At 45.8% G+C, this 25937-nt stretch overlaps 1 protein-coding gene across 9 annotated transcripts in view; it reads right to left on the bottom strand.

The window, feature by feature from the left end:
* The window catches only part of SASH1 (SAM and SH3 domain containing 1), a 314865-nt gene that overhangs the window by 43340 nt on the left and 245588 nt on the right, over positions 1 to 25937 (bottom strand). For 5 of the 9 annotated variants that reach the window (XM_078447431.2, XM_078447430.2, XM_078447428.2 and 2 more), the window contains one exon: positions 4269 to 4401. In XM_078447431.2, coding sequence (XP_078303557.2) covers positions 4269 to 4401 — 133 coding nt within the window. Of the gene's footprint in view, positions 1 to 4268; positions 4402 to 4566; positions 4937 to 9577; positions 10179 to 14779; positions 14993 to 25937 lie in introns of those variants that run through there. The other 4 variants (XM_078447437.2, XM_078447438.2, XM_078447441.2 and 1 more) reach the window with 4 other exon arrangements.

Genomic DNA, 25937 nt, shown 5'->3' with positions numbered 1-25937 from the left:
AGTAAAAACGACCACCTTTTCTAGATGCGATCCACCCTCCGCTCGCAGGAAGAAGTGACAGGGCCGAGAGGAGAGGCACAGCCTGGAGGCAGAGGCACACCGGCACTGGACTTCTCTATAGAAGTGTCCAGATCACAGATCACGGCTTTGCATTTTGCCCAGGTGCCCACGGAGGTGCACAAGGCCCTGATCTACCCACAGTCCGAAGAGGACTCGGGGAATTCAGGTGCGTCTACTGGAAATTTTAACAATCTGTCACCCAACAGTGGTCTGGAAACGTTCTGGACTCTGTGTTTAGGTTTGTCATCAGAGATTCCAATACTTCCATGACACATCTGAGTCTGGAACCAGCCGGTGCACACATGTCCATGACCTGTAGAGCTCTGCGTCCTGATCCTGAAAAGCCTGCATTTGGTAAGGAGCTTGGAGGGAAATGGGGCAAATGCTGTGTGTCGAGGGCAGGCCTTGCATAGGGTACGTTCTTCTGTCTGTTTCTGACCCGAGGCCTGAAATCCCAGCCTTCACTTGATTGCTGGGGTTTACAGCCCTGCTTCTCTCCTTCTGGGGCCTCCAAGTACAACTATTTAATGGGGAGAATGACAGCGTGCACTGACCCCATCATCATTTGGTGTGACCTGTTTCACATAGCGACCTTTATCTCTCCTAGTCAGCTGAGATCAGAATATGGAAGGAAGGTGATTTTAACAGGGGTAGGATTTGGGATGACTTAATGCCAAGAACACAGATTTACGCCCCGATTCCAGCTCTGTCTCTGCCACTCACCATCTCCATGACCTTGGGCAATTATTTCATCGCTCCTCGCCTGTCTCCTCGCCTGTAATAATGTCTACCTATCTGAGAACTATCTGTTGCAAGGCTGTTATGAGGATGAAATTAGGGGTGCCTGGGTGGCTCGGTCAGTTAAGTGTCTGACTCTTGATCTAGCTCAGGTCATGATCTTGTGAGATCGGGCCCCTCATCAGGCTCTGTGCTGACAGTGTGGAGCCTGCTTGGGAGTCTCTCTCTCCCCCCCTCTCTCTCTGCCCCTCCACTGCTCTCTTTCTTAAATAACTTTAATTTTTTTTTTTTAAGGATAAAATTAAGTGAAATACGTAAAGGTGCTCTGTAAGGTAAAAAGCACTGAATGAAGGCTAATGATTCATTCATTATTGGGTTACAGATAAGCTGGAACAATGATGGAAGGTAGGTGCGTATCAGCTCTAGGGGAAAAAGCACAGAAACGGGCTGATGGAGGGCACTGACGTGGCCTACGATTTAATACTGTCTAGGGTCGTCCATGCCCTGGAGGAGGACCTGAAACTCAGTTACATGGGTGAGACCAGGTGAGAGACGGAACTCTCATGGCTCTCCCAGGACTCCAGAGCTGGGGGGCGGTGGGGAAGGGGTGGGAACAGAGTGAAGACCCAGGCTGCCCGGACTTAATTCCGGGCCTTCTGCCAGCAGGCTCAGTGACCTTGAGTGAATTATTTAACCTCTTGGCGGGTCAGTGCCCTCATTTGTGAAACGAGGGTGGTATGAATGCCTGCCTCTGGTGGCTATTCTGGGGATGACATATTAAAAGAAACACAAAATCTAAAGTGTTTAGGCAAGTGGCTGGCACACAGAATGCTCTCAGTAAAGGTTAATTATCCCTCAGAAAACTTAGCATTGGCACAGACATGTGGGAAGCCAAAAGGCTCAACTCTTTGAAGGTCCAGAGGTGGCAAAGGAGGGGTTATTGGGAATGTGAATCTTTCCTGCTTTGCAGATTCAAGGGCCAAGAACCAGCTCTTCTGTCGATGAGGAGCCTCACAGAGTTCCGTTCCACAGGGGCTAGAGGGAGCTCTCGTCTAGTCTGGTCCGGTCTCGTGGGCAGCCTGAGCTGGCAATACCCACCTGCCCACTTAATGGCACCCTTGCTCCCCAGTTCATCAGACACCAGAGGTTAATTGGGACTCGGGCTCATTTAATCCATGTTTCATCTGTGGAAACTAATCCAGACTCAGGTGAATTATAGTTCAGGGCTAGAAGTCCATACAATGACTACTTTTTACCCTAAAGCTACCTCTCCAGGTATATTCTTCCCCTTTTCCACCGTGTCTCTCAGAGATACTTGGACTGATCTGTTCTGACATAAATATGCAAACAGAGTATCGCTGTACTGTTATCAGATGTTAGTCTAGTGGAAAAGGCGGCCCGAATGCAAAGGACTCTTCTGTAGGACTACGCCACCAGGTGGCAGGCCCAGCACCAGGTACGTGAATCGTTCCATCTCATTTATGGACAAGAATCACCAATCTATTGGCTATCTTTGAGATTTAATTTTGCCAAGTATGCAAGGTTTGTTTTCAAATGTGGTGCCCAGGGGTGCCTAGGTGGCTCAGTCTGTTAAGTGTTCAGCTCAGATCATGATACGATCTCATGGCTTGTGACATTGAGCCCCACATCAGGCTCTATACTGACAGCACAGAACCTGCTTGAGATATTCTCTCTCTCTCTCTCTCTCTCTCTCTCTCTCTCTCTCTCTCCCCCTCCCCCACTTGTGCTTTCTCTCTCTCAAAATAAACAAATAAACATTTAAAAATAAAATAAAATGCGGTGCCCAAGGTTGACTGACAGCAATTCCATACGGTTCTACTTACTATTTATTACCAACTGACAGTATGTGTGTGATTTCATTAAGAGCTGCCAGTGAGAGGAGATCAGGCTATAATTCTGTATTGTGAAAACCAGCACTGATGAGCAGGTGTTAAAACATCCAAATATAAAATCAGCATTGCACCCAGAGGCAAACAGCGTTACCACACAAGAAGACACCCGAATGGAACCTGGAATTCCACACAACTCTATGAAATTGCCCATAAGCACGTTTCTCTCCAGCCCCCCCCCCCACCCTTTCCCATCCTCCTTTTCTCTTCCTCCCTTGCCTTCACGCTCCCATAATCCCCTCACCTTCAATATTTCTCCAGGGGATTTAAACTGATAAATAATTACAGCAAACAGAAATTTAAAAACAGCAGTGAAAACACCGGGAAACCCTCATCTATGCAAATAAGGGGAAATCCAGTCCCCTCCATGGCTTGATCTTACCAGTGTACAACCAAAAGGCTTCTCGAAGATCATTTTCAAATCTACGTGTTAAAATTCTGAAATTCCTTAAGACGTAGGTGTGACATTTTAACAAGTAATGTGCTTTTAAAAAAATAAGACCTAGTCTCTCCAGTATTTTTTCCAGTCCACTTATTGTTTTCCCAAATGGGAAATCTTACTCTTTTCTTTCATCCTTTTGGGAGAACTTTACAAGATGCTGCAAATGCATACTGCTAACAATAGGAGAGACGGATATGGTTGAGATTTAAATTGTCATAATCACACTTCAAAGGTTAACTATTCACTACAATAAATCCAGGCTCATGCCCCCTCTGACATTATTGCTTCATCTGACAAGCAGCTTAGCCAGCAAGATAGCTCTTAAGATCCACTTAGAATGAAAGGTCCTTAGAGCCCAATCTGAATGGAGTCTTCAGACTGTTTACAGGAAGAACAAATCATCCCTCAGAGATCTGAAAGGGTATTAAGTGCCTTGATTGTTAGATGTTTGTTTGAGATGGATATATATATCAAATCTGGACTAAACTCCGTGGGCAAGAGCCACCAGTCTTTGGTCACAGAGGCTAGGAAGAAGTTATAAAATAAAGTTGATATAAGGGGCGCCTGGGTGGCTCAGTCGGTTGAGCGTCTGACTTTGGCTCGGGTCATGATCTTGCGGTTTGTGAGTTCGAGCCCCGTGTCGGGCTCTGGGCTGACAGCTCGGAGCCTGGAACCTGCCTCGGATTCTGTGTCTCCCTTTCTCTCTGCCTCTCCCCCGCTCTCTCTCTCAAAAATAAATAAGCATTAAATTTTTTTTTAAATAATGAAGTTTACATAAAATGATGTAAGCTCAAAATGAAAGCTATGCCACACCTTGAGAAGACTTCGTTGTCACATACTAGCCATCCTGCGTTGCTGTAACACTGAAATGACTAAGCTCCCGACATGCCGGATGCCAGGATCCGTACATGCTGAGCAATGCCCAGCTAACACGCACACCCAAAGCGCTCTCCGCCAGCCTCAGCCAGAACGCAATCTGTTTTCCACTTGAAATCATGCCCTTTTTCTACTGAAAAGCTGATCCCAGCTGATCTACTTTGGAATAAGCAGGGCGGAGTGTGTGTGTGTGTGTGTGTGTGTGTGTGTGTGTGCGCGCGCGCGCGAGCTTGCGTGTTTACCTTCGGTGCTGGGCTTTTTCATTTCTTCCACCCTGATTAGTTTCTTTCTCACTCTGCGAGTGGAGCTGACCAGCTTGTGTAATCTCTTAAACTTCACCGACTCCTCAGTCTCATCATCCGATTGTTCTCTTGACTGGCAAAGAAACAAAGGGAAAAGTTAATCAGGTAATTGCCCCAGGGCTCTGCTCTGGCAGCAGGGTGCAGCCCGGCCTCCCCGCCAGTCTGAACTTGGGCAGTTGTGCAGCTGAACCTGGGGCGCCAGCTCCTTGGCCCAACAGGTTCGCGAAGCTCCACGTACCATCCTGAGGCCTAATTCACCGGAGCATCAGGCCCCTGCCCAGCATGCCCTGTGCTTGTCTCAGTTACTTCCCAGTCCTCTTAGGAGAACTCCGACGGGGCCCTCTCCACAAGGCTGGCCCCGTAATTCCAGTCCCGCTGCTGTGGTTTGGGCCCGGCTCTCCTCTGTCTGGCCCATCAGGACCGCTTAGCGTGGTCATCAACTACTTCTCCAAACCAAAATTCTGTTGACTTGTTCCAGTCCTCCCCCCAAAATCAAAAACAGCAGGGCAGGAAAAGGGAAGAGAAGCAAAAAGCCGCCTTCTATCGCGTTTGTTAGGACAGTCCGCCACATCTCAGCCATGCCTGCGGCCTCTCCCGGCTCCTTCTGAGAGCTCGCGAGGCGCGCGTGAGGACAGACCCTGCATTCCTCCACGAGGGACAAGGGAAAAAGCTGACCTTTTCAGCCATACAGCACAGCGCATATTCCCCAGCATGCCATTTCAGTTTGCAGCGACTCGAGTATGCTCAACCCAGCTGTTTTCCCTCAAGTATCAAACATTACAGAGAGAAAAAAAAATTCCCTCCGCAGCAGTGACCCCAGTGAAAAACAATCCTTTCCTTGTGAACAAAATGAGGTTTGCGTTTCCAAGTCAGCTCTAACGTCCAACATGCAGCTTCCTCTGTTTTATCGGTGCAAAATGTGCAAAAGCAAGAGAAGTCTGCAGCTTTTGGCCCAACAGGCCAAAAGGCGTGCTGCACGGGCCGGGTGCTCGGGCGTTCCCGGGGGGCGGAAGCGCACAGCCCCCCCTACCCCAGGCAGCTCACGAGCAGCCCCGGCTGATCCTGCACGACCTGGCAACAGCCCTCCCTCCATTTCCTCCAACCTAGTTCACAGAGATGGTAAGGACAGGGACGCCTCATACAATCAACACAAAAGAAAACAAAACCCACATCTCTGAGCTGGTCTGACATGAAGACATTCCCACCCCTCCTCCATCATCCCGCCTCCATCGACCATCAAATGGGGACGTAGTAAGAGTTAGCCGAGAAGAGTTCAAGGGTAAACAAGGTAGAGATACTGTGAATTACTTGGGCAGAAAAACGGTGCAGCATGTCGGGAGGCCACAAATATTTCTGTGGCACTATGGCACTACGTAAGCGATAAATACAACCCATTTCCTGGCCTCTGTCCTCCCCCTGGGGCTCCCAGCATAAGGCCATTGTACTTTCTCTCTGCACAACTGTAAGCAAACCATTCACCCACTGAAGAATAATTATTATAACCCATAAATGGTGAGTCATCAGGACAGGGGTGTTTCTCAGGCTTCCCTTCTGTGAACTGTATCCAATTTCTCTATAATTCCTAAAGTGTTACCTATCCATCTCAGAATTAAAGTGAACTACTGCTTACCTGATAATGAAGAACGGGAATTGGACCCCCAGGTAATGGGGGGTGGGGAAGGAGGATACATATACATTGCATGCTGGCCATTCGGCCTAATGTGTTTGGCCTAAAACTTAAAATGTAACAAAACTAAAATGAACTAGTAAGTAAGTACAGCTTCTGCTACATAACAGTATTGAATGGTATGAATTTCATTTATGCTTGGTTGAACTGTTGATATGTGATGAAATGGTCAGTGGTCAACCAGAAAAATGAGAAACTTGGTTAACCCTCATGCTGGGTCATCAGCACCCGAACAGAACCCTAGGGCACGGGATTACACATTCACACTGAAAATATTCTGCCTTTTTGATGGATCTCTAAAACTAAGCAATTCCAACAGAAGAAGAACCAACATTAGATTATAGTGGGACAAATCTAGAACATGTCTGTCACTCTCGTATTAAAAAATTCCGAAGTTAATGGGTGCCCAGGTGGCTTAGTTGGTTAAGGGTCCGACTCTTAATTTCAGCTCAGGTTGTGATCTCACGGTTTGTGGGATCAAGCCCCATGTCGGGCTCTGCACTGACGGCGAGAGCCCTCTCTCTCTGTCCGCTCCCCCCCTGCTTGTATGCGCTCTCTCTCTCTCTCTCTCAAAATAAATAACAAATAGGGGCGCCTGGGTGGCTCAGTCGGTTACGTGTCCCACTTCGGCTCAGGTCATGATCTCACAGTTTGTGAGTTCGAGCCCCACGTCGGCTCTGTGCTGACATCCTAGGGCCTGCTTCTGATTCTGTGTCTCTCTCTCTGCCCCTCCCCTGCTCACACTCTGTCTCTCAAAAATAAATAAACATTAAAAAAATTAAAAATAAATAACAAATAAAATTTTAAAAATTCTGAAGTGAGTGTAAATGAAATGAAATGAACAAAGATACAGGACGCTATGTTACAGAATGAAAATTAGTTTCGTATGTATACCTTGTACCTAGCTTGAGGGCTGCTGATGGTGGTGAGGGGGAGGGGTATGCCTGTGCATTCCACAAATATGTAGGAAATGTGCCATCAGAGGGAACTTTTGAGGGAGAAATCAAAATAGCTAAATCAGGGCAACAGAATTAAAGGCAAAAACCTCCTCCGTGAGTCCTACTTTCCTCCCCCGGATTCACCGGGGTGAAAAATAACATATTCCAGGTACTTATTTAATTGCTTTCACATGTTCCGTCTAGTTTTGAGAAACAGGAGCTCTTTAGAACTTTGAACTAATGTTATTTTTATTTTTCTAAAAAAAAATTATGAATATTTTAGAGGTGTTTGCCATTGACAAATCACAAATCACAACAACCAGTCACTTCTCATTATCGTGCTTTGGACACTAAACCAGATAGATGCAGCACAATTTACGTGAAGAAAAATGTCATCTATTTCTGTCTTTATGCTTTATTATTTTTTTTAAATAGAAAATCCCCCATGAGTCAGCCTAGAAGTCACTGGAGTTGAACAGTGTATCCCAAGGATGCATTTTATTGATGGGGAGGTGTTGACTTCTCACTTCCTCCTGAGTCCAGAGGAAAAGGAGTTTGTGAAATATTTGCTTTTAAAAATTTGCCTCCAGCTGTTTTAACATAGACTGTGTATAAGGCATGCATTTCACTTAAACTGTTAAATAAAGCTTAAATTCCTCATTTTCTCATGTTTCTCCTTTTAAATAAGCATATGCCACTTTCCAAATGCTGAAAATAACTTGTGTCTTTTTATTCAGAAATTACACCCCCAGAGATGAGGGTGTGAAAATTAAAAAAAAAAAAACTATTTAACCGTATCTGTGTATGCACGCGTGTGCACACATTTAAAAGAAATCTGTGTACCTGGACGAACTCTCATAGAAGGAAATCTGCAGTACATATAAAATGAATAGTTGGCTCTAAGAAACAGACCCCTAGAATTAAACAGAACTACTAGAGAACAGGTTTTAAATAAACTAACGTAAAAAATAGCAGTGTATGTTTATGCACCTCGTAACACGAGGTGGTATCTCCTCCTCTCCCTGCCCGGCCCCAGGTCACAGTCCTGAAGTAAACTTTAATTTGCTCATCTTCTAAATGAGAGAGTGAAAACGCAATCATCTGTATAAAACTCCTCACCTCCCAACGTTAGCAGAAAAAGGCAATTAATTTATTGTACCAAAGGAGGTGGAAGAGTGGATTTACGTTATTGTAAATAGAAGCATTTGATTTCCAAGCCTCTCCATTGCGGATTTTTCCACCAGAAAGCCCATATGGCTCAACTTTTAATTACTTTGGCTAATGCTATATGTAGTAATTCTGTGGTGAATGCTTAAGTGTTTCATTGCTGGTTTCCATGGCAACATTACATCAGATTACAGACAGCTGGCTCCACAGTTTTAAACCATAACAAATTGACCAAGCCAAGGCACAAAACTAGAGCTGCTTTAAAGAGACAGTGCACCATTCGCCTGCCAGGGTGCTGAATGAGGGGCCTATGGGGCCCACTTGGCAGGCCAAGGAGGGTGGAGCCTCCTTCCTTCTCAGCTTCTCTTGGAACATGTGCATCCTTGACACATCTGCAATGTTCTAATGGGAAAGACATGGGGCCAGCGTGGAGGACTTTTCATAACACAGCTACGCAGAGGAGGATCGGAAAAAAAAAGGGAACACAATTAATAGCATCTGTAGACAGAAAAGTGTGTGAGTCGAGCAAACGGAACGGCAGCATCCCGCGCTCTCCAGCCCGTCCCTGCAGGTGGGTAACAGATACTTCACGGCGCCCCCCCCCCTCCTCCCCCCCCAGGAACAAACGGTTCTAGCAGCTAAGGTGCACTGTGACAAATGCTTTCCAAAAGCCACGCGGCACAGTGTTGCAGGCGCGGGAACACTGTTCCCTAATAAAAGTTAAACTGAACTCGCAAGGAGCCACCCGAGTCCCTCTGGGGGCTGCTGGAGCCCAGGGTAAGCGCAGGATTACGACTGTGCCTTTTGCAGAAACAACGCTCAGCTTGCTTCCCCGGCTCTCTCTCGACACCCAGCCCACTGTTGCAATTAGCAGCCAGACTAAGTCAGTTTATCTCCCCTGGAGACACACACACACACACACCCCGCTATAAGATATTTAAGCATTTCTGAAATAGTCTGAAATCGGAAACGTATTTTGCTTGTGAAATTCACACAGCAGTTTCTGGTCGACTGGGTGCAGAATCAAACAGACGCTTCCATTTCCCAGGTCTGCACTGCCAGCGGCGTTAACCGTAAGGGAAGGAAGCGGGTCGGCTGCAGCTTTATGAAAAGCTGCATCAGGCAAGGCAGTCTGCAGTCCAGTCCTCCGCACTGAAAGCCTCCACGATGACAACTGGGCTCCAACCACGTACACTCAGTCTCTTGAGAATCCCTTTATTCTCAGATTAAAATCCCCTTTTCTCCCCCCAAGAGCTATGCCTTATTGGGTGAGCGTGCTGGGAAAGAAGGCTCGGGGTTCCATAGCAGGGAAGGAAAGAAGGGAAGGAGGACAAATTTCGAAGAAGCTGAACAGAAAAGAGGAAAGCATCCTAGCCGGGAGCAGTCAAAAAAGCTTTTCCTTGCAGGGACAGAAAGCACATTTTCCCTTTCACGTTAAACACATCCAACGAACTTACCGGCTTCGGCATTTAGCAGGCCTAAGGGGCAATTTCGAGCACGTCTGGTCCCCCCGCCCCCTCCCCACGTTGAGCGCGTCTTCACTCCTGTTCCGTCAACTCTGTGATCTCAAAGTGAGGATCAGGCACTCCTCAAACATGTTCCTTTGGAGTTACATGATCAGACAGGCTCCACCAGCACGGCTTAGCATCCGAAGGAGGAAAAAGTGAAGACACTGGGTTCAATTAGCTGCTTTCTGCCTGCTGACTGATTCCCCAGTTACTTGCTAACTGCATAACTTGTAAGAAAGGCATAAGTCATCAGCTCTAAGCAAATCTCCTATTCACCACAAGGAAAAAAGGGAGTGTTGTACGTGGCAAACAATCCCTGTTTTCACTGACGAAGGCTCCCTGACCTCCCGCTGGCCTCCAGTTCCTTAATTACTGTCTATGGAATTCCAGAGAAAGAAAAAAAAGGACGCGGGAATCTGAGCAAATCCGGGACAAGGACTAACCCTTACAAGTGACTGAACTTAAAAAAGATCTCTTTTGCAGATACTCCTCCAAACATCCCCTGAAGGGAGTAGTCTCGATTGAAAATAGACACCTTCCAATGGCTATTTTTGAAATTACTGAATTAAAACTTGTGATTTTGGTTTTCTTCTGGACTTGTCACTTTCGATCTGTCCCCGCTCCTTCTTCTATTTTAACTACCCAAGTCAATGTAGGAGAGATATTTCCTGTCCGGTGATGCTTCTAAAACTGTCTTACCCAATTGTTTCAATAATCATTTCAGAGCAGCTGGGGTTCTCTGGTCTTCTAGAAATGTGTGCACGGGGACTGTGTCACAAGATGATCATTTAATTTTCTCAGGGGTGTCTGGGGAGTGACGGGCACATGCTGTTACTTAAACAGAATATCATCTGAACAAGACAGGACTGAAAACCCAGGTGGAGTCTACGACGTGGGTTACAAGTCATGTCTGTATTTCAGGAGTAAATTCAGCCACTTGGGTAAGTCATGTGTTCCCGCTGGGCAGTCTGAGCTGTCCCCAGTCCAAGGTGCCTCTCTCCTTGTTGGGTCTGTATGTATGTATTATGCAAGGTTACCTCGCTTGGCAGGACATCTCGCGTGCATGTGCGCGCACACACACACACACACACACACACACCCTTTTTACCACGCAGCAGAGGTCCCAGCCAATGCCACAGACCACCAGAACCCCATCTATCTCTTTGTCCTGGGTGTCTGTCCTTCGCTCAGCCCCTTTGGCGTCTCTCGCCCTTCAACAAGAGCTGCGTGAATCCCCTCTCCCCCAATTTTCTCCTCGGAAGTGTCTCCTCCAACCCCTAAAGGGATTTCCCATTCTCTCTCCCCATGAGGGTTTGCCGCACCTTCCCCATACTGCCTCGCTCTGCCCATACACTCACCGACACCCCCTCCCCCGCTGCCTCCTAAGGGTCCACCTGTGCCACCCACTGTGGCAGGTGCTTTTGCGACATCATGTTTCTGACACCCGTGTTTACGGTGTGCTCGTAATTCCCAGGCACTGGGCTAATCTTTACCCATGTGACCTCGTTTCCCAGACGGTCAGCGGCAGAGGCAGAATCTGAAACTTCATGGTTTGGCTCCTGCACCTCCAACGTGCACGTGAGCTTTCTTCACCCGAGACCGCCAACCGCGTTGCACGCAACGTTATGCTTAGAGTTCCTTAAAACTGTCAGGAGAAACCCTCGGCTGAATTTCCCTGCTGCTTGGTGCAAACTAAGAAAATGCACATGCCCCATGGGAGCGGGGTAGAGGGAAGAGGAAAGCCGAAGGCCTTTGGAGCTAGAACAACCTAGAACAATTCGACAACTAGACCTAGTTGAATTTCCAGGTCCTCCTGCAAATCACTTCACATCTCTGGGTCTTAGTGTTCCTCCATGCACATTTGATCCAGTAACATCGATCTTAAAGTGTTGTTTTAAAATTTGTGTGTGTGTGGGGGGGGCGCCTGGGTGACTCAGTTGGCTAAGCATCCGCCTCTGGATTTCGGCTCAGGTCATGATCTTTGGTTTGTGTGATCGAGCCCCGCATTGGGCTCTGAGCTGGCAGCACAGAGCCTGCTTGGGATTCTCTATCTCCCTTCCTCTCTGCCATTCATTCATTCCCTCTCTCTCTCTCTCTCTCTCAAAATAAATATTTAAAAAAACCTTTGTGTCTGTACAACCTACAAGTGGAGCTCAGTAAGTGCTTATGACACCTGCAGTCTATTGCTGATTGGAATCCAAACAAGACCAATTTTAATTCTACCAAACTGCTGTTGTAGGGGCTGTGTAAATAGCAACGGCAAAGAAAACATGTGAAAACTAATGATGTGGCCACCATTTGAGGCTGGGTCTGAACAGGCTGTTCAGACACAGAGAAGATTCTGAGCCGAATTAGGAGCTGGAACTCTGAACCTGGTCAGAGGTAGGCTCAGGGCCCCTTCATGTCACCCGTGAACAGCGTCTGCTTGGGCAGGTTTCTTAATTTCTCCGATTTATAAAATAGGCGGTGATCAGCCTCCAAAGGAGATCCTGAGTGTGAGGCCTAGAGCCTGGTTGGCAGCTCTGGATGTCCTGTGAGATGCACAGGAAGCCGGGCCCTGACTGCACCAGGTTCTGTGAGGGGGGTGGGGGAAGGACGCATCCCTGCCCATCCTCTTGGTGGCCTGGTCCTCCTGAACCCCCTCCCCCGCCATTAGCTGTCACTGATACGACTCTCCAAGGAGGATTCAGGTCTTTATGGAGGTCCTCCATGTTGGGCACTACACGGGCATCCAAGACCGCTCGTCCTTTAGAAGACGGGAAAGTCCACAGGGCCACGTCCGTTCTCCCTCCTTACACTCACGGTGCCCGGTACACGCCCCACCCACAGTGGGTCCTCGGCAAACGTGTGTGTCATCGATGTGGAACGAGAAGTTTAGACTCTCCGGCCCTGTTGTTCCCAGCCCCTGCTGTGGGATCTGAGTCAACTGTGGGATATTTGAGAGACGAGGCTGGGCCAGGCCACCCTGGGAAGCTTCTTGGTGGAGGGCAGTTCAGTTGGAAACCAGGGAAGAAGCTTCATGAAGGAAGGGCATCGCTGATCCTGCCCACCGGGTGGTGGGCTTGAATGTACTTAGTGCGCAGGAAGTGTGCAAATTTGCTGAGAACAGATCTGAGCATCAGCCTCCCATTCTAAGGAATGGTTCCTTAGGTCCTCAGGGCAGAGTCCAAAGGCCTTCCCGTGGAGTGTGGGACTTCGCAGGGTTAGAGCCCTGCCCTGCCCCAGCTACTGTGGGTATCGATGCAGACACTACATGGAAAGGCCTCTCATAGCGTCTGGTTCTCATCCTTCGACCCCCTCAGAGCATCGCTAATATTCCATCTCGCATGTGCCTGCACACCTTCGCACTGGCAGATTCCTTTTCTGGGAATATCTCTGCCCACCCCATCTCCTCCTACCCATCCTTCAATATTCAGTCCATAGGTCATCTCCCTTGGAAAGCCCTCCTGGCTTTCCTCTTCTTCCAGAACCTGGGTGGCTGAGAGCACACACAGTCACAGGACTCAGCCAAGTATATGGTAACCACCGTATCACTGAGGAGACCGGGGCCACGGTCCTATTCGTTTCTACGTCTGTATTTCAGTAAATGTTTATTTCTGACTACACGTGATACACTTTCAATTACAAAATGCGGAAAATGCAGATACAGAAGGAGAAAAAGAAATCACCTGAACCCTCCCACACTCAAAAAATTAGTCGTATTTTGGTTTTTATGCTCCTGCTTTTGACACACACACACGTGCATGCACGGGTGCACACCCCCACCCCCCCCACTACATACCCTTAGGTTTCTATGTTTTGTTTGCTTTTTATAAAAAAAGTGCGACTTTGTGATCGTTAGCTGCCCTATCTCCCACAGTCACTACCAGGGTCCCCACGCCCCCCTCACGTGAACACACAGGAGTAGAAACAAAGGGCCTGATTCCAGCCGCTACCCTCTGAGCCACACCGCTGCCTCTGAAAGTTTCCTTTAGAGAAACTGTGGAGCCCTCAATGGATACTGTTCAAACAGTTCTAAAATCTGCTTTTTAAATTTTGAACATTTTTCTTATGTCAACAAATAGCCAACAAATACAATATATTAAGGATTCAGTGGTATTCACAGAAATATACCCTAGTTTTCTTAATGCCCTGAATCATTAGACAGTGGAATGTTTCCAATTTTTCAAGATCATAAACAATACTCTGATGAACTTCATTGTCAAATTTCTAACACATCTAACACATTCTTCTTTTTAGAAAAACAATTAGATTGTGGAATTGGTGGGTAAAAAGATGGACATAGCTTAAAGTCCTTGGATAGATATTAAAAATTTGGTCAGATGAAAACAGTGTTATTTTTTTTTACTTTTTTTTTTTTTTTAACATTTATTTATTATTGAGAGACAGAGAGACACAGAGCATGAGCAGGGGAGGGGTAGAGAGAGGGGGAGCCTCAGAATCTGAAGCAGGCTCCAGGCTCTAAGCTGTCTGCACAGAGCTCGACGCGGGGCTCGAACCCACGAACTGCGAGATCATGACCTGAGCCGAAGTCAGTCGCTCAACCAACTGAGCCACCCAGGCGCCCCGACACTGTATTACTTTTAAAGCTCACAAGTTGTATAAAAAGAGTGCCTATTTCCTTACACAATTGCCAACACTCAACATAATATCTTTTTACACTGAAGCAATTAAAAATAGTGTCTGTGTCTGTGATAAACGGATATTTTCTGGTTGAATTCAATGGATGGATGCCTCCAAGGAGTTGAAACAGGAGTGAGTGGACTTTACTGGGGCTGCAAAGATTGCAATCCACAAGTCTTGGGGGAGAGAGAGCCCACACAGAGAAGTTCAGAAATAGGATTAGCGAGAGTAGCCGTGAGGAACCCAGAAGAGGAACAGAGAGACACAGGCATTCAGAAGTGGGAGAATTGGGTGCCTGGGTGGCTCAGTCAGTTAAGTGTCAGACTTTGGTTCAGGTCATGATCTCACAGTTGGTGAGTTCGAGCCCTTCATCAGGCTCTGTGAGGACATTCGGAGCCTGGAGCCTGCTTCGGATTCTGCGTCTCCCTCTCTCTCTGCCCCTCCCCGGCTCATGCTCTGCCTCTCTCAAAAATAAACGTTAAAAAATTAAAAAAAACAAAACAAAACAAAAAACATGATTGAACTCACCTTTGGCGGGGGAAACTGAGACATGTTTCACTGAGGGGAGGAACACTCGCTGGGAGGCTGGGAGCATTTCTGTGTCCCTCCGGGATCCTCGAAGGCCAGTGTTTAGATGGCCCCAAGGCCTCACTTCTTTCTGCCCCCGCGGCCTTAGGGGCCTGCCTCCTTGGACAGGCAGAGAGTCGGCTGCCGCTGTTGCCCTTCTAAACAGCATGTGACACCGATCAACAGCAGCTTTCCGGCCCTCCTCTTCTCCAAGCCTGATTTCATAATCTCTCCAACATGCCTGATCATCCTGTGCTGGTCCAAAAAGTGATGCATTCAAGGTCACTCCCTGCCTTGGGGGCAGCACATTGGCTCCTGCCCGGTATGTTCAAGATCAGCACTGATGAGTACCTGTGATCAGTGTCCAGCCGTGGCAGGGGCCTTCTGGTCACAGCCATCGGTTTAATGTGCTATTCTTCGCGTTTACAAAAAAAAATTAGTCTCACTCTCTAAAGAAGTCGGAATTACATTGTGAAGTGTTTATGAGTTGTCAGAGTAACTACAGACAATATGAAACACATTGTGAGGTTTTTTTCCCTCTGTTTCACAAAGGAACCAGGGAAGGACTCATCTGTTTAGTAAGAAATATTTTGCTCATTAGCTGGTGACATCATTGCCCTCTGAAATTAGGAGATTTTTGTCAGCATATGGACGAAAAGAGGAGATTCCATTCTTCTCCCAGAGGTGCAGTAGAACATAGAAATAATCTCTCTGGCAGTTCCAAAATTAACTAGTTGTTGCCAGATTTGAAGAACGAAGAGGAAGAGGAGAAGAGAATTCTCTGATGCTTTTATTTGTAAAAAGGTATGTGAGAATTTGAGGTAATATTACCCTCCTCCGGGGGTGAAGGCTTGTCAGCACTTAATTCACTTATGAAACTATTTGAAGAACTAACTATAAAACCAAAGGAACAGCAAATGGATGCTACATTCCACAATAAATTCTATTCTTTTTCTTAAACGCATGAACTCTGCATGTCTTTGAATCCCCTCCAAATAAAGTTGCTAATTTCCCCAGAGGAGGAGGGAGAAAACAGAAGACTTCAGGAGTCCTACAGCCAAGCGTAGGGAGACTCGTCCCAAGTCTTCAAGTTGTCACGGACCAGAGAAAACAGCTTTCCTTCTTCTCAAAGGGGCCGTCGGGGAGGAGAGAGGTAAGTGGAGGAAAGAGAACTGAATTCACCCTTTACCCTGTAAACGTTAGGAAGATTTTTCTGCCCGGGACTGTGTCACCCTGCCCAGAGGCCAGACAACCCCACTGTCCACATAAGTTAGCTGAGCTCAGGTAAGACATGATGGGAAGGCAGTCAGCCACTTATGAGGTCCCTCTGTTAAGACTGGGGTTTAAAAAAACAAGTGGGTGGGGCGCCTGGGTGGCGCAGTCGGTTAAGCGTCCGACTTCAGCCAGGTCACGATCTCGCGGTCTGTGAGTTCGAGCCCCGCGTCAGGCTCTGGGCTGATGGCTCGGAGCCTGGAGCCTGTTTCAGATTCTGTGTCTCCCTCTCTCTCTGCCCCTCCCCCGTTCATGCTCTGTCTCTCTCTGTCCCAAAAATAAATAAAAAACGTTGAAAAAAAAAAAATTTAAAAAAAAATAAAAAAACAAGTGGGGTAGCGTTACCCAAAGCAAATCTACGGTGTCGGGCACACTGAAGACTGAAGCAAAACACCAAACCCACTCATTCTCAAGTGCATTCAGTTCTCACATAGCCTGTGCCATGGAAAAAGGATGATTCAGAACCGAACTGCCAAGTGGGGCAATTACATATGCATTTGAGGCTCTAGTTTCGCGAGCTGATAGAAGTCTTCATCCCAAAAGCAGTAAGTCTCCTAAGGGATTGGGTGGTGTTTGCAAAGTCACATTACTTTTATGGCATCTGAGAGCGACTGATTCATGGATCAGGCATGATCTTCTTGGACAGGGCTGCCAAACAACCTTGCCTAGGCACATGACGATGAAAAATACAGAAAACTGATAGAACCTACATGGCAACGGGGGGAAAGGTGTGGACACCGATATCTTTCCTCCAACCAAAACTTCGGCCGCGGATCAATCAGCACAATCGTCTCTTGAAGCTGGAGGCAGATGGGCTAATTTCACCTCCTAGAGTCACGATCTATCCCCTTAACATAATTATCCTTATGTTTGGAGAATAAATAATGAGCGAACTTATTTCAATGGAGTTGCTTCCACAAGCAAATTTACTTCCAAATTGAAGAAATCTAGGCTGCATCCCTGGAACAGAATCATTGAGAGCTAGAAAGGCGTTGTTTGTGGCCTCTCCTTGGCTATCAAGTCATGATGACTGCTGAAAACCAGACCACAGAATATCCTTCCCACAACAACTAGCAAAATGAGTAACAGCCTCCAAAAAATGAAATTACTGCAGACCAGCAAAAAAATATTCCACCAAGAGCACCCAAGCAAGGAAACACACATAGTCTAACACACTAAGCCTTAAAATAAAATTTCATGATGAAGGGAAGAAACAAATTTCTGAAGACCCAGGAACAAGGCCCCACTTCTCTAAAAGCCAGACCAGTGGGAATCTTGAGAATTATCCCAAGGAACTTCAAAATGTCAAAGGAAGTAAACCGTGTGGCCTTCCTTTTTTTAATTTTTTGATCTAGGACCAATGGAAATTGCTTCAGGAGAATCATGTGTGAAAAGATGGAAAGTTCAGTAAGGCTGATGCAGAGTGAAATAAAGCCTCTTAGATATTCACCGGGACTGGAGACATGAATGAAAGGCAGACTGGTTTTTCTCCACACCAAGTAGGATGAAATGAGATGCAGCACAATGACCACAATCTTTGAGAGAGAGAAGGCAGAGCCCAGGTATCCTAGCAAAGACCACATTCCACCTCAGGTGGGTATCCCCACTTCTCTGGCCATGACATCAGGCTATAGCAACAATAAGCATGAATGGACCACAAAACAAAGCCCTCAACTGTAGCTGGGAAGAAGGGAAACAATCTATGGTCAGATAGCATGACAAACAGGTCAAAGAGTAATCTTCATTATATCAGCACAAACAGAAAATCTGACCTGAGCTACCCAAGCATGATCAAGGTCAAAAGAAATATATGACCACTCCTCAAACCAACTTATAGCAAGGGGAAAAAAGAGAGAGAAAAAGCATGGAAGAACTTAGAGATCCTATCTTTGGATCCTGTCTCCCTATCAGAAGAAAATACAACTCAAGGTGCAGGAAGAAATTCCTAACAGTTGCTTCACTCTGTGAAATAATAAGAACATGAATTCAATTAAGACTTCAAAGACAAGAAATTGCAGTCATAAGGAAAGAGAGGACCGAAATAATCTATTATAGAACCAACGTATAAGAATGAACAAAGAACCATAATCTATACCCTACAAATCAAAATACTGATCTAGAGAAAAGCTGTATTATTTAAATCCATTTCCTCCCATGGTCCAAGTTTTAAGACTGACCCACCTCTTCATCTATGCTCAAGCCTCGTTGCTACCTCTACCTGACATGTTTCTCTTTCTTCTCCTGGTGAATCCTTATCATTTTTTAAAAAATTTTTTTCACGTCTATTCATTTTTTTGAGAGACAGAGCACGAGTTGGCGAGGGGCAGAGAGAGAGAGAGGGAGACACAGAATCCGAAGCAGGCTTCTGGCTCTGAGCTGTCAGCACAGAGCCCGATACGGGGCTCGAACCCACAGACCACGAGATCATGACTTGAGCCAAAGTCGGACACTTAACCGACTGAGCCACCCAGGCGCCCCACTCTCACTCAGTTTCAAACACCTTCTCTGGGAAGGCTTCCCAAACTCTCCTCACTGGCGCCGAATGGATTTTGTGTGTATATTTAACACACGAGGTGGGAATATGCCAAATAAGCCCCCAGCCATGCTATCCACTGGTCTCTCTCTCCCTCTCATATACAAACATCTATGTATAGGGACTAGTATGTAGTAGGTACTCAATAGTGTTTGCGCAACAAAGGAGTCAAATGATGCTCAAAATAGCATTCTTTCACCTGCGCTCTGGGTCAAAAGGGCAGGGAATAAACCTTTTAGGAACTAATTATGCAGTGTATATTAGCATCATACCAGGAGTAGAACAATCAATAAGGGACGACAGAGGGTGTGGTAAGGTACAAAGAGGGAGAGGAACAAGAGACAAGGAAAAGAGAATAAAGGGATGTTCCTACAGACATTATTCTGTAAATAATTAGAATTTGGTTGTATTAAAATATCGCTTTCCGGGGCACCTGGGTGGCTCAGTGGCTTAAGTGTCGCACTTCGGCTCAGGTCATGATCTCGTGGTTCGTGGGCTCGAGCCCCGCATCGGGCTCTGTGCTGACACCTCGGAGCCTGGAGCCTGCTTCGGATTCTGCGTCTTCCTCTCTCTCTCTGCCCCTCCCCGCTTGAGCTCTGTCTCTCTCTCAAAAATTGTCTCATTATCAGATGCTGAGTTTTGATAAAATGGGTAACTGGCAACTTAACATTCAAATGGACTTGAAACAAAGTGATGAGCAGCCTGTGACTTGAAGGAATTAGCTTAGGCTAGAGGTGGCCCTTGGGCCAGATCCGACTCTTGAACCACAGCACGAGCCTGTATCTCTCCAGCCCATCCATTGTAGAAGATCGGACACTAGGGCAAATGATTCAAGGAGGGATTAACACGCAGTAAATCTCATTAAACAAGTGATGGAAATCCTCTCTTACCCCAACCTCCCTGAGGTTGCTTCCAAAAGCAAACTAAAAACTGGCATTCCCAACCTAATACGCCAATCCTGAACCCAGACGGCGTTACAAATATCTTTACTTAGATACAATCAGCTAGCTGGGGAAATGGGGTATGTCCTCTTTGGTATTCCTGTACTGGGTTGGACAAATAAAATGCCATTTTATAGGTCAAAAGCTAGACACTCCAGTTTCATCTGGCTCACCCTTCCAAAAGAAACGACAGACCAGAATGTATCCCAAAGCCGCCCTCAGTGTTAAAAACAGCGACCCTCGGACTGCGTAGAACCTGGGTATTTTGCCATTGCTTCTTTCTGCCCGCGTAGCCCTTGATATGCTAAGGAGGCTGCGCAGGTAGCGACCTCAACTCTCTGTAACTGTACAGACCGGTGAGGAATGCGCTGTGCCTGGTTAGTCTGCCAGGTGCAGGGAGCCGAATCCCCAGTTACTTCTGGGCCCGCCACGAGAGCATTTCCACTGCGACACAGGCGTGACACAGGCGCGGAAGCCCACGGCCACACACTCGCTGAGGCCTCCTTTCCGGCTTTGTTCAAAGAGGATGATCTTCAGGGACTCACGGCACCGCGCGGCCCTAGGTAACTGCAGGACGATTAACCGCTTATTCTTCCCAAACAGTGATCCTACAGCACACGAACCCTGAAATCCTATCGGACCCACCCCTAAACCCGCTTACGGCGATACCACCTTCTGAAGCCGAAAGTAAACCTGGTTCTGTGGTCTGGTGAAAGCGTAACTAAGTGAACGCGCCCTAGCTGCCTGGTGCTTGTTCTGACAACGCCAGCCCATCGGCTAGCCTGAGAATGACACGTTCAAAGAGTACTTTCGGGGGAACTCAAAGTATTTCAAGAGGAACAGGGAACCGAAAGGTAGAAGATCTCAGCATAAACAGAAGCTGGCATTCACCGGGTGTTTACTTTGGGCCGTGAAATTCTTGCGACGCCTGTAGGGGATAGATACACTCGTCCAGGTTTCCAAACGAGAAAACAGGGCACAAATCGGTGAATCAACTTTCCCACTGATTCGGAGCTAACAGGTGGTAGAGCTGGATCTGAACCCAACGCCCGCGTCCAGCTTAACGGGGTCCCTCCCCTAAGCACGCCAGGCCAGCGCCTGGCTTTCCTGGCAGGGGGAGCCTCCTTTCTGGCTTTGTTCAAAGAGGATGATCTTCAGGGACTCCTAGCAAATACACGCCTCAAACTTTGGCCCCTTTCCCAGGGAGAAGGCTGGGGATGGGAGGGCGGTGCGGAACAAATGACAAGGAATCATCTCAGCAGTGGTTCTTGGTCAAGCTTATATGCAGTTAGAACAAAATTCCTCTTGAGGCGCCTGGGTGGCTCAGTGGGTTAAGCGTCTGACTTCGGCTCAGGCCGTGATCTCGAGGTGCATGGGTTCAAACCCTGCATCGGGCTCTGTGCTGACAGCTCAGAGCCTGGAGCCTGCTTCAGATCCTGTATCTCCCTCACTCTCTCTCCCCTCCCCATTCACACTCCGTCTCTCTCTCCTCCAAAAATAAACATTAAAAAACAAAACAAAAAACAAACAAATAAACAAAAACCACAACTTCTCTTTCTTGAGAGACTTCACTAGGCGTGCTGCTCCAATGGGCTGAGTTTTATCTCCTGGACTCAAGCTGCAGGTCTAAAGAATCATTACTTTTACCCTTCTAAAGAGAATTTTAATATGTCCCTATTTTACTATCATTTCAGTTTCAAACTCACTTTTAGTGAAATTAAGAGTAGTATTTCTTCCTGTGCATTCCCACCCAGCCAAATAAAAAAGAAATTTATAGAAAGTATCCATAAAGGTCTGAATAATCATCTGAAGGCTTTAAGTATGCATTAAAAGACCAGAATCAATAAGTTATTTTTTAACATAGTTCCATTTAGAAAGATTAGAAAAGTGGCCATTATTCTGGCACAATGGAACACAGCACGGTATAAAGAATTGCGGGTATCTGTCCCAGGGATGCACCCTATAAATGCCCTCTGGCCCATTATTGGTGGGCAATGTTGCTCTTTTTCCTGATCATATTACAAGTCAAGTGAGTAAAACTCTTCTGTGGAAGAAATAAAGAGCTGAAGCACACATCCAACCAACCCGTGTTCAAGCCCAGCTAATAGCAACAAGCAGAACCATTTTCTAGCCCCAAATCCAAATTTATGTTGCCAATTAGCATTCTGTTAAGCTGAAACCCATATATTAAGAGTTAGGGGGAAAAAATGTCTCTAGGAAAAGAGATACAAAGAAAAAAAATAGGAACACCACTAACAGCAGCCAGTTTATTCAGAAATGTAAGCTATTTTTATGCTTGGAATCTTCCCTTTCTTAAATTTCCTTGTAAAACACAAGATAGGAGGGAAAAGATAGTATAAGGAAGTCAACCATTTTCATGGGAAAACCTTTACCTTACCTATAATGCCAACTCTAATTCTGTGGTATATGTGAATCTTCACGTAGTCTATTCATCCAATAAATATTCACTCAGAGTCAGCAAAATATGAAAATCATATGTTCTTATAATTGCTAGGAGTATTTAAAGGTGGGAGAAAATTTTGTAAATTCGACATGTGTTGTCATAAAAAAGAAAGTCTTCCTTAGGGTTCAGATTTCCCCAAGTGAGGAAGCTAATGATATTGATTTATATTTTCTTCTAATACCTTTGAAATATAAAAATAAAACTTCTGATACATTTTAACTTCTACACATTGCCTAGAAGTTCACCCTAGTAAAAGAAACATATTCAAAATAAACAGATTAAGATAGTCAACTGGGTGGCTCTGTTAGTTAAAGCATCTGCCTCTTGGTTTTGGCTCAGGTCATCTCATGGTTCGTGGGTTTGAGTCCCTTGTAGGGCTCTGTGCTGACAGCACGGAGCCTGCTTGAGGTTCTTTCTCTCTCTCCCTGCCCCTTTTCCACCCTCTCTTTCTCTGTCTCTCAAAACAAATAAATACACTTAAAAAAAAAAAAAAAAGACAGCCAGGTTAAAAAAAAAAACCAATTAAAAAAAAATCTGGTTCAACCCATACTATCAGACTCTAAAAAGGAGCATCAATATAGGACGTCCCTTGAACAAGGAGGACAGATCAGTCTGTTCCTGAAGGGGCCGCCCCATGTGCATGGGCTCTGTTTTCCCACCACATTCTGTGTTAAGTGATTCAATTGTTAACCTTTTCTTTGGCCATAATGTAAATCAAGCCATTCAGCACAGGAACCATTAAACAAGTCACTTTGTAGAATGCGGTCTCCTGGCTTTCCGCACATTATCTTTTAGAAAGTTCTAGTTTAGACTAAGGCTGTGGCCATCCCTCCTTTCAAAATATCAGACCCAAATCCTCTGGCTTGATGTTAGGCAGGTGAAATGACTCTGAAAAACCTAAGTAAAGCCTGTCTGGCAGTAAGGGACAAGTTTAGTTTGTAATTTTTAGGAAGCCCCCAAAAGATTTAATGGTCTTGCATTATATGTGAACCAAAACATCTCATACTATGGGGATATTTTAGTTGCGACCTTAAAAGTCCTCAATCACTTAAAATAGTATTTTGTAAAATGTGGAAGAAGCGACCGCCTGACGTTGTCTCCGCTGCCCAAACTCTGGAGCTCGGTTCAACCACACGGCTCTCCCGTGCCTCAAGCCAGGTCAGCCTCGAAATCTATCCAAAGCCAGAATGAAAGGCTATAAAGAGACGCACACATGGATGGAAGGTGTTATTATACCTCAGCTGTAACATTACACCACTCTTTGCACAAATACTTCCCAACTCAATTTCCCCCAGTGTAGATCAATTCTAAACCGATGGCTTGCTTTACCAAATAACTCACTTCACCCAACGTTTCACTACACTTGCTTCACCCTAGTCAAGAAGCTCCAGATACAGAAAGATAATTCCAGGCTTTTTCTGGAACACATGTTGTATCAAGAGAAACCAACAAAAGGGACGAAAATAAATGTCTGCAATGGACTCTAGGAGCTCTCGTGCCTCACTGTCCCCGTTGTTGCTTTAGTTTTTCCTCGACATCATGTATTTTTTAAAATAACTTAAATAGCATCATAATTAAACAATTGACAATCTGACGTTTCTTGGAAAGACGTTTTACCGCAAATGTTTTCATCAATATGTAAGAGCCAAATATAGATCACCAACGCTTACCTACCGATTTGTAGAAACACAAAAATTGTGATTTAGTAAAACTTGTGCCTTGAGTAAAAAGCTATAAACCCCAGGAGGATGAAGAGCATGATTTCCTTGAACGTCGTCTTAACCGGAAGGTAAATTGAACCTCAAGGCATAAAGTTGAAGGCTTAAAATGAGAACTCTTAACCTTCCCCTCACGAAAGGAAATAAAATTTATCAAAATAAAATAAATTAAAATAAATGTCCAGATATTTAACAGGGAGTCAAGTTAAGTACTCAACCAGCAACTTTTTTTTTTTTTTTTTAAACTCTAACACTCACAACAGAAGTTTGTTATTAATGAAAAACAGCAGAGAACACATTCTCCTCTGGCAAAGAGAAAGCTATTTTTCACTTCCCCTGGTAACTATCTTTAGTACTTTACATTCTTGGAAACCAGGAATGTGAATATGGATTTATTGTGGAGCAACGCTCAATTATCTCATGTCAGTTACGGGGGTGGGGAAGCCTATGAAATCAATGCAAATGAAATCCTAAAGCACGGCAGGCATCAATATAGGCATTGAGGTCGGGTGACAAAGGGCTTATGATCCCTGAAACTTTCATGGCCTGGACATTCCCGACTATGGCCAGTGGGCTATTTACATCTCAGTATGGAAAAGAATCAATGGAAAACTGAAAAGCCTTCGCCCTTGCACAAAAGATAATCAAAGCGCCTAAACCACCGCGGCTCGAGCAGGACCCAGTGGGAATTATCTGAAATTAATTACTCTGCTCTCAGGCGAACGTAGCATAATTGAGGAGGACTATTTTGGAAGGAGTTTCTTGCTGAGTCTCCATAAAAACACAGGACGTGGGGGAAGAGGGGCGAGTGTCACCTACATTAAGATTGCAATCAAGTTCAAGCAAACTTTAAACAAGTGGTGGTCAGCTGTAGGAACGAACAGGGTGACTGAAAATGGGTGTGGGCTGTTTGCACAAAGCTAGCTAGCAAAATACACGGGGTAAATAACAGCACTTCAGAAAACTCCATGGCTGCTGAATGGCCTGTCTCCACCTACCTCTGAGCAAAAAGTCACTCTAGAGCTTCTGGAAGACTGTACTAGAAATGGAGGGTGCACATGGTATTTCTGGCCCTCCATCCAAACAGAACAAGCTGGATTTATTTTTTGAGTCATCTATGAAGAAGCAGTTTGCTAAGATGCGAATAATGTAAGTGCGTACATGACGTCTCAGGTCTGTGTGAGCACATGTGGGGGGTGATTTTTACCTCTACGCCGCGGGGTAGACTCCGTTAGGGCAGGACCTCGTCTCTCCCGCTTCTCTACCTTTGTAACCTGAATATCTAACCCTAAGCCTGGTATACAGCAAGCGCTTGGCAAGATGTCTCCTAAACGAACAAAGAAACGCTCAAGACAACGAATGTCCATCTTCTAAGACGAACCCATTTTATTCCGACAATTTATACTAAGATGTTGGTTCTGATGTACCCGCTGAAGGGGATCCAAACAAAACAATGCCTAATAACGCTTTCCTAGCCGCTCGTTCAGGACCACTATAGTACTTGGTTTATATTAACTTTTTCCTAAACGAGACGAGCCTCCCTCCTTGCGGTCCAAGTGTGGGAGGTTTTCTATAGTCCTGCTTTTCCGACTGGATCATCTTATAACCTTCCCCCCTTGACTCAGATGCTGTTAATCAGGGCAGTACGCAGGGAGCCTGATACTAAAGGACCCACTATGGACAACTGGGTCTTTGTGTTCTCCCCAAACTGGGTTTGAATCACATCAGTCCTGAGTTACTGTATTTATTCTTCATGATTCTTTGGGTTCATGATTTACATTTGTATCATGCTGGTCTTTAGGACTAGGGGATAGGAGACCCAAAAAAGCACCCTGAAATCCACAAACACAGTTCTTTTGATCACTTCACAGTCCCAGGACACAATGCTGGCCAGCATACGATACGTTTATTACTACAAACGCTAACTTCTCAGTCTCTTTCACACAAAAGCAAACCAAGCAGGGCTTTCAAATTAATAATCCTCTGGGGGCTTGTTTTGTGTTTTGTTTTTTTGGTATGTTTTTTTAGCTGAAATGGAAATCTGGTGCTTGACTCAGGAAATCGGAGACAAGAAGGTAGCACGAGGCTTATATTTACCTCTGATAAGCCATCATTTGCTGCTTAGATGCAAAGAGGCCGTAAAGACGGAGTCTGTGGTTATAGGACGTGAAACATGCTCTTAAGGCAGCCA

Source organism: Panthera onca, chromosome B2, assembly GCF_046562875.1.
Source record: "Panthera onca isolate mPanOnc1 chromosome B2, mPanOnc1 haplotype 2, whole genome shotgun sequence".
Lineage (NCBI taxonomy): Eukaryota > Metazoa > Chordata > Mammalia > Carnivora > Felidae > Panthera > Panthera onca.
Note: the sequence above shows the minus strand (reverse complement) of the source record. Positions and strands in the feature narration are given on the sequence as shown.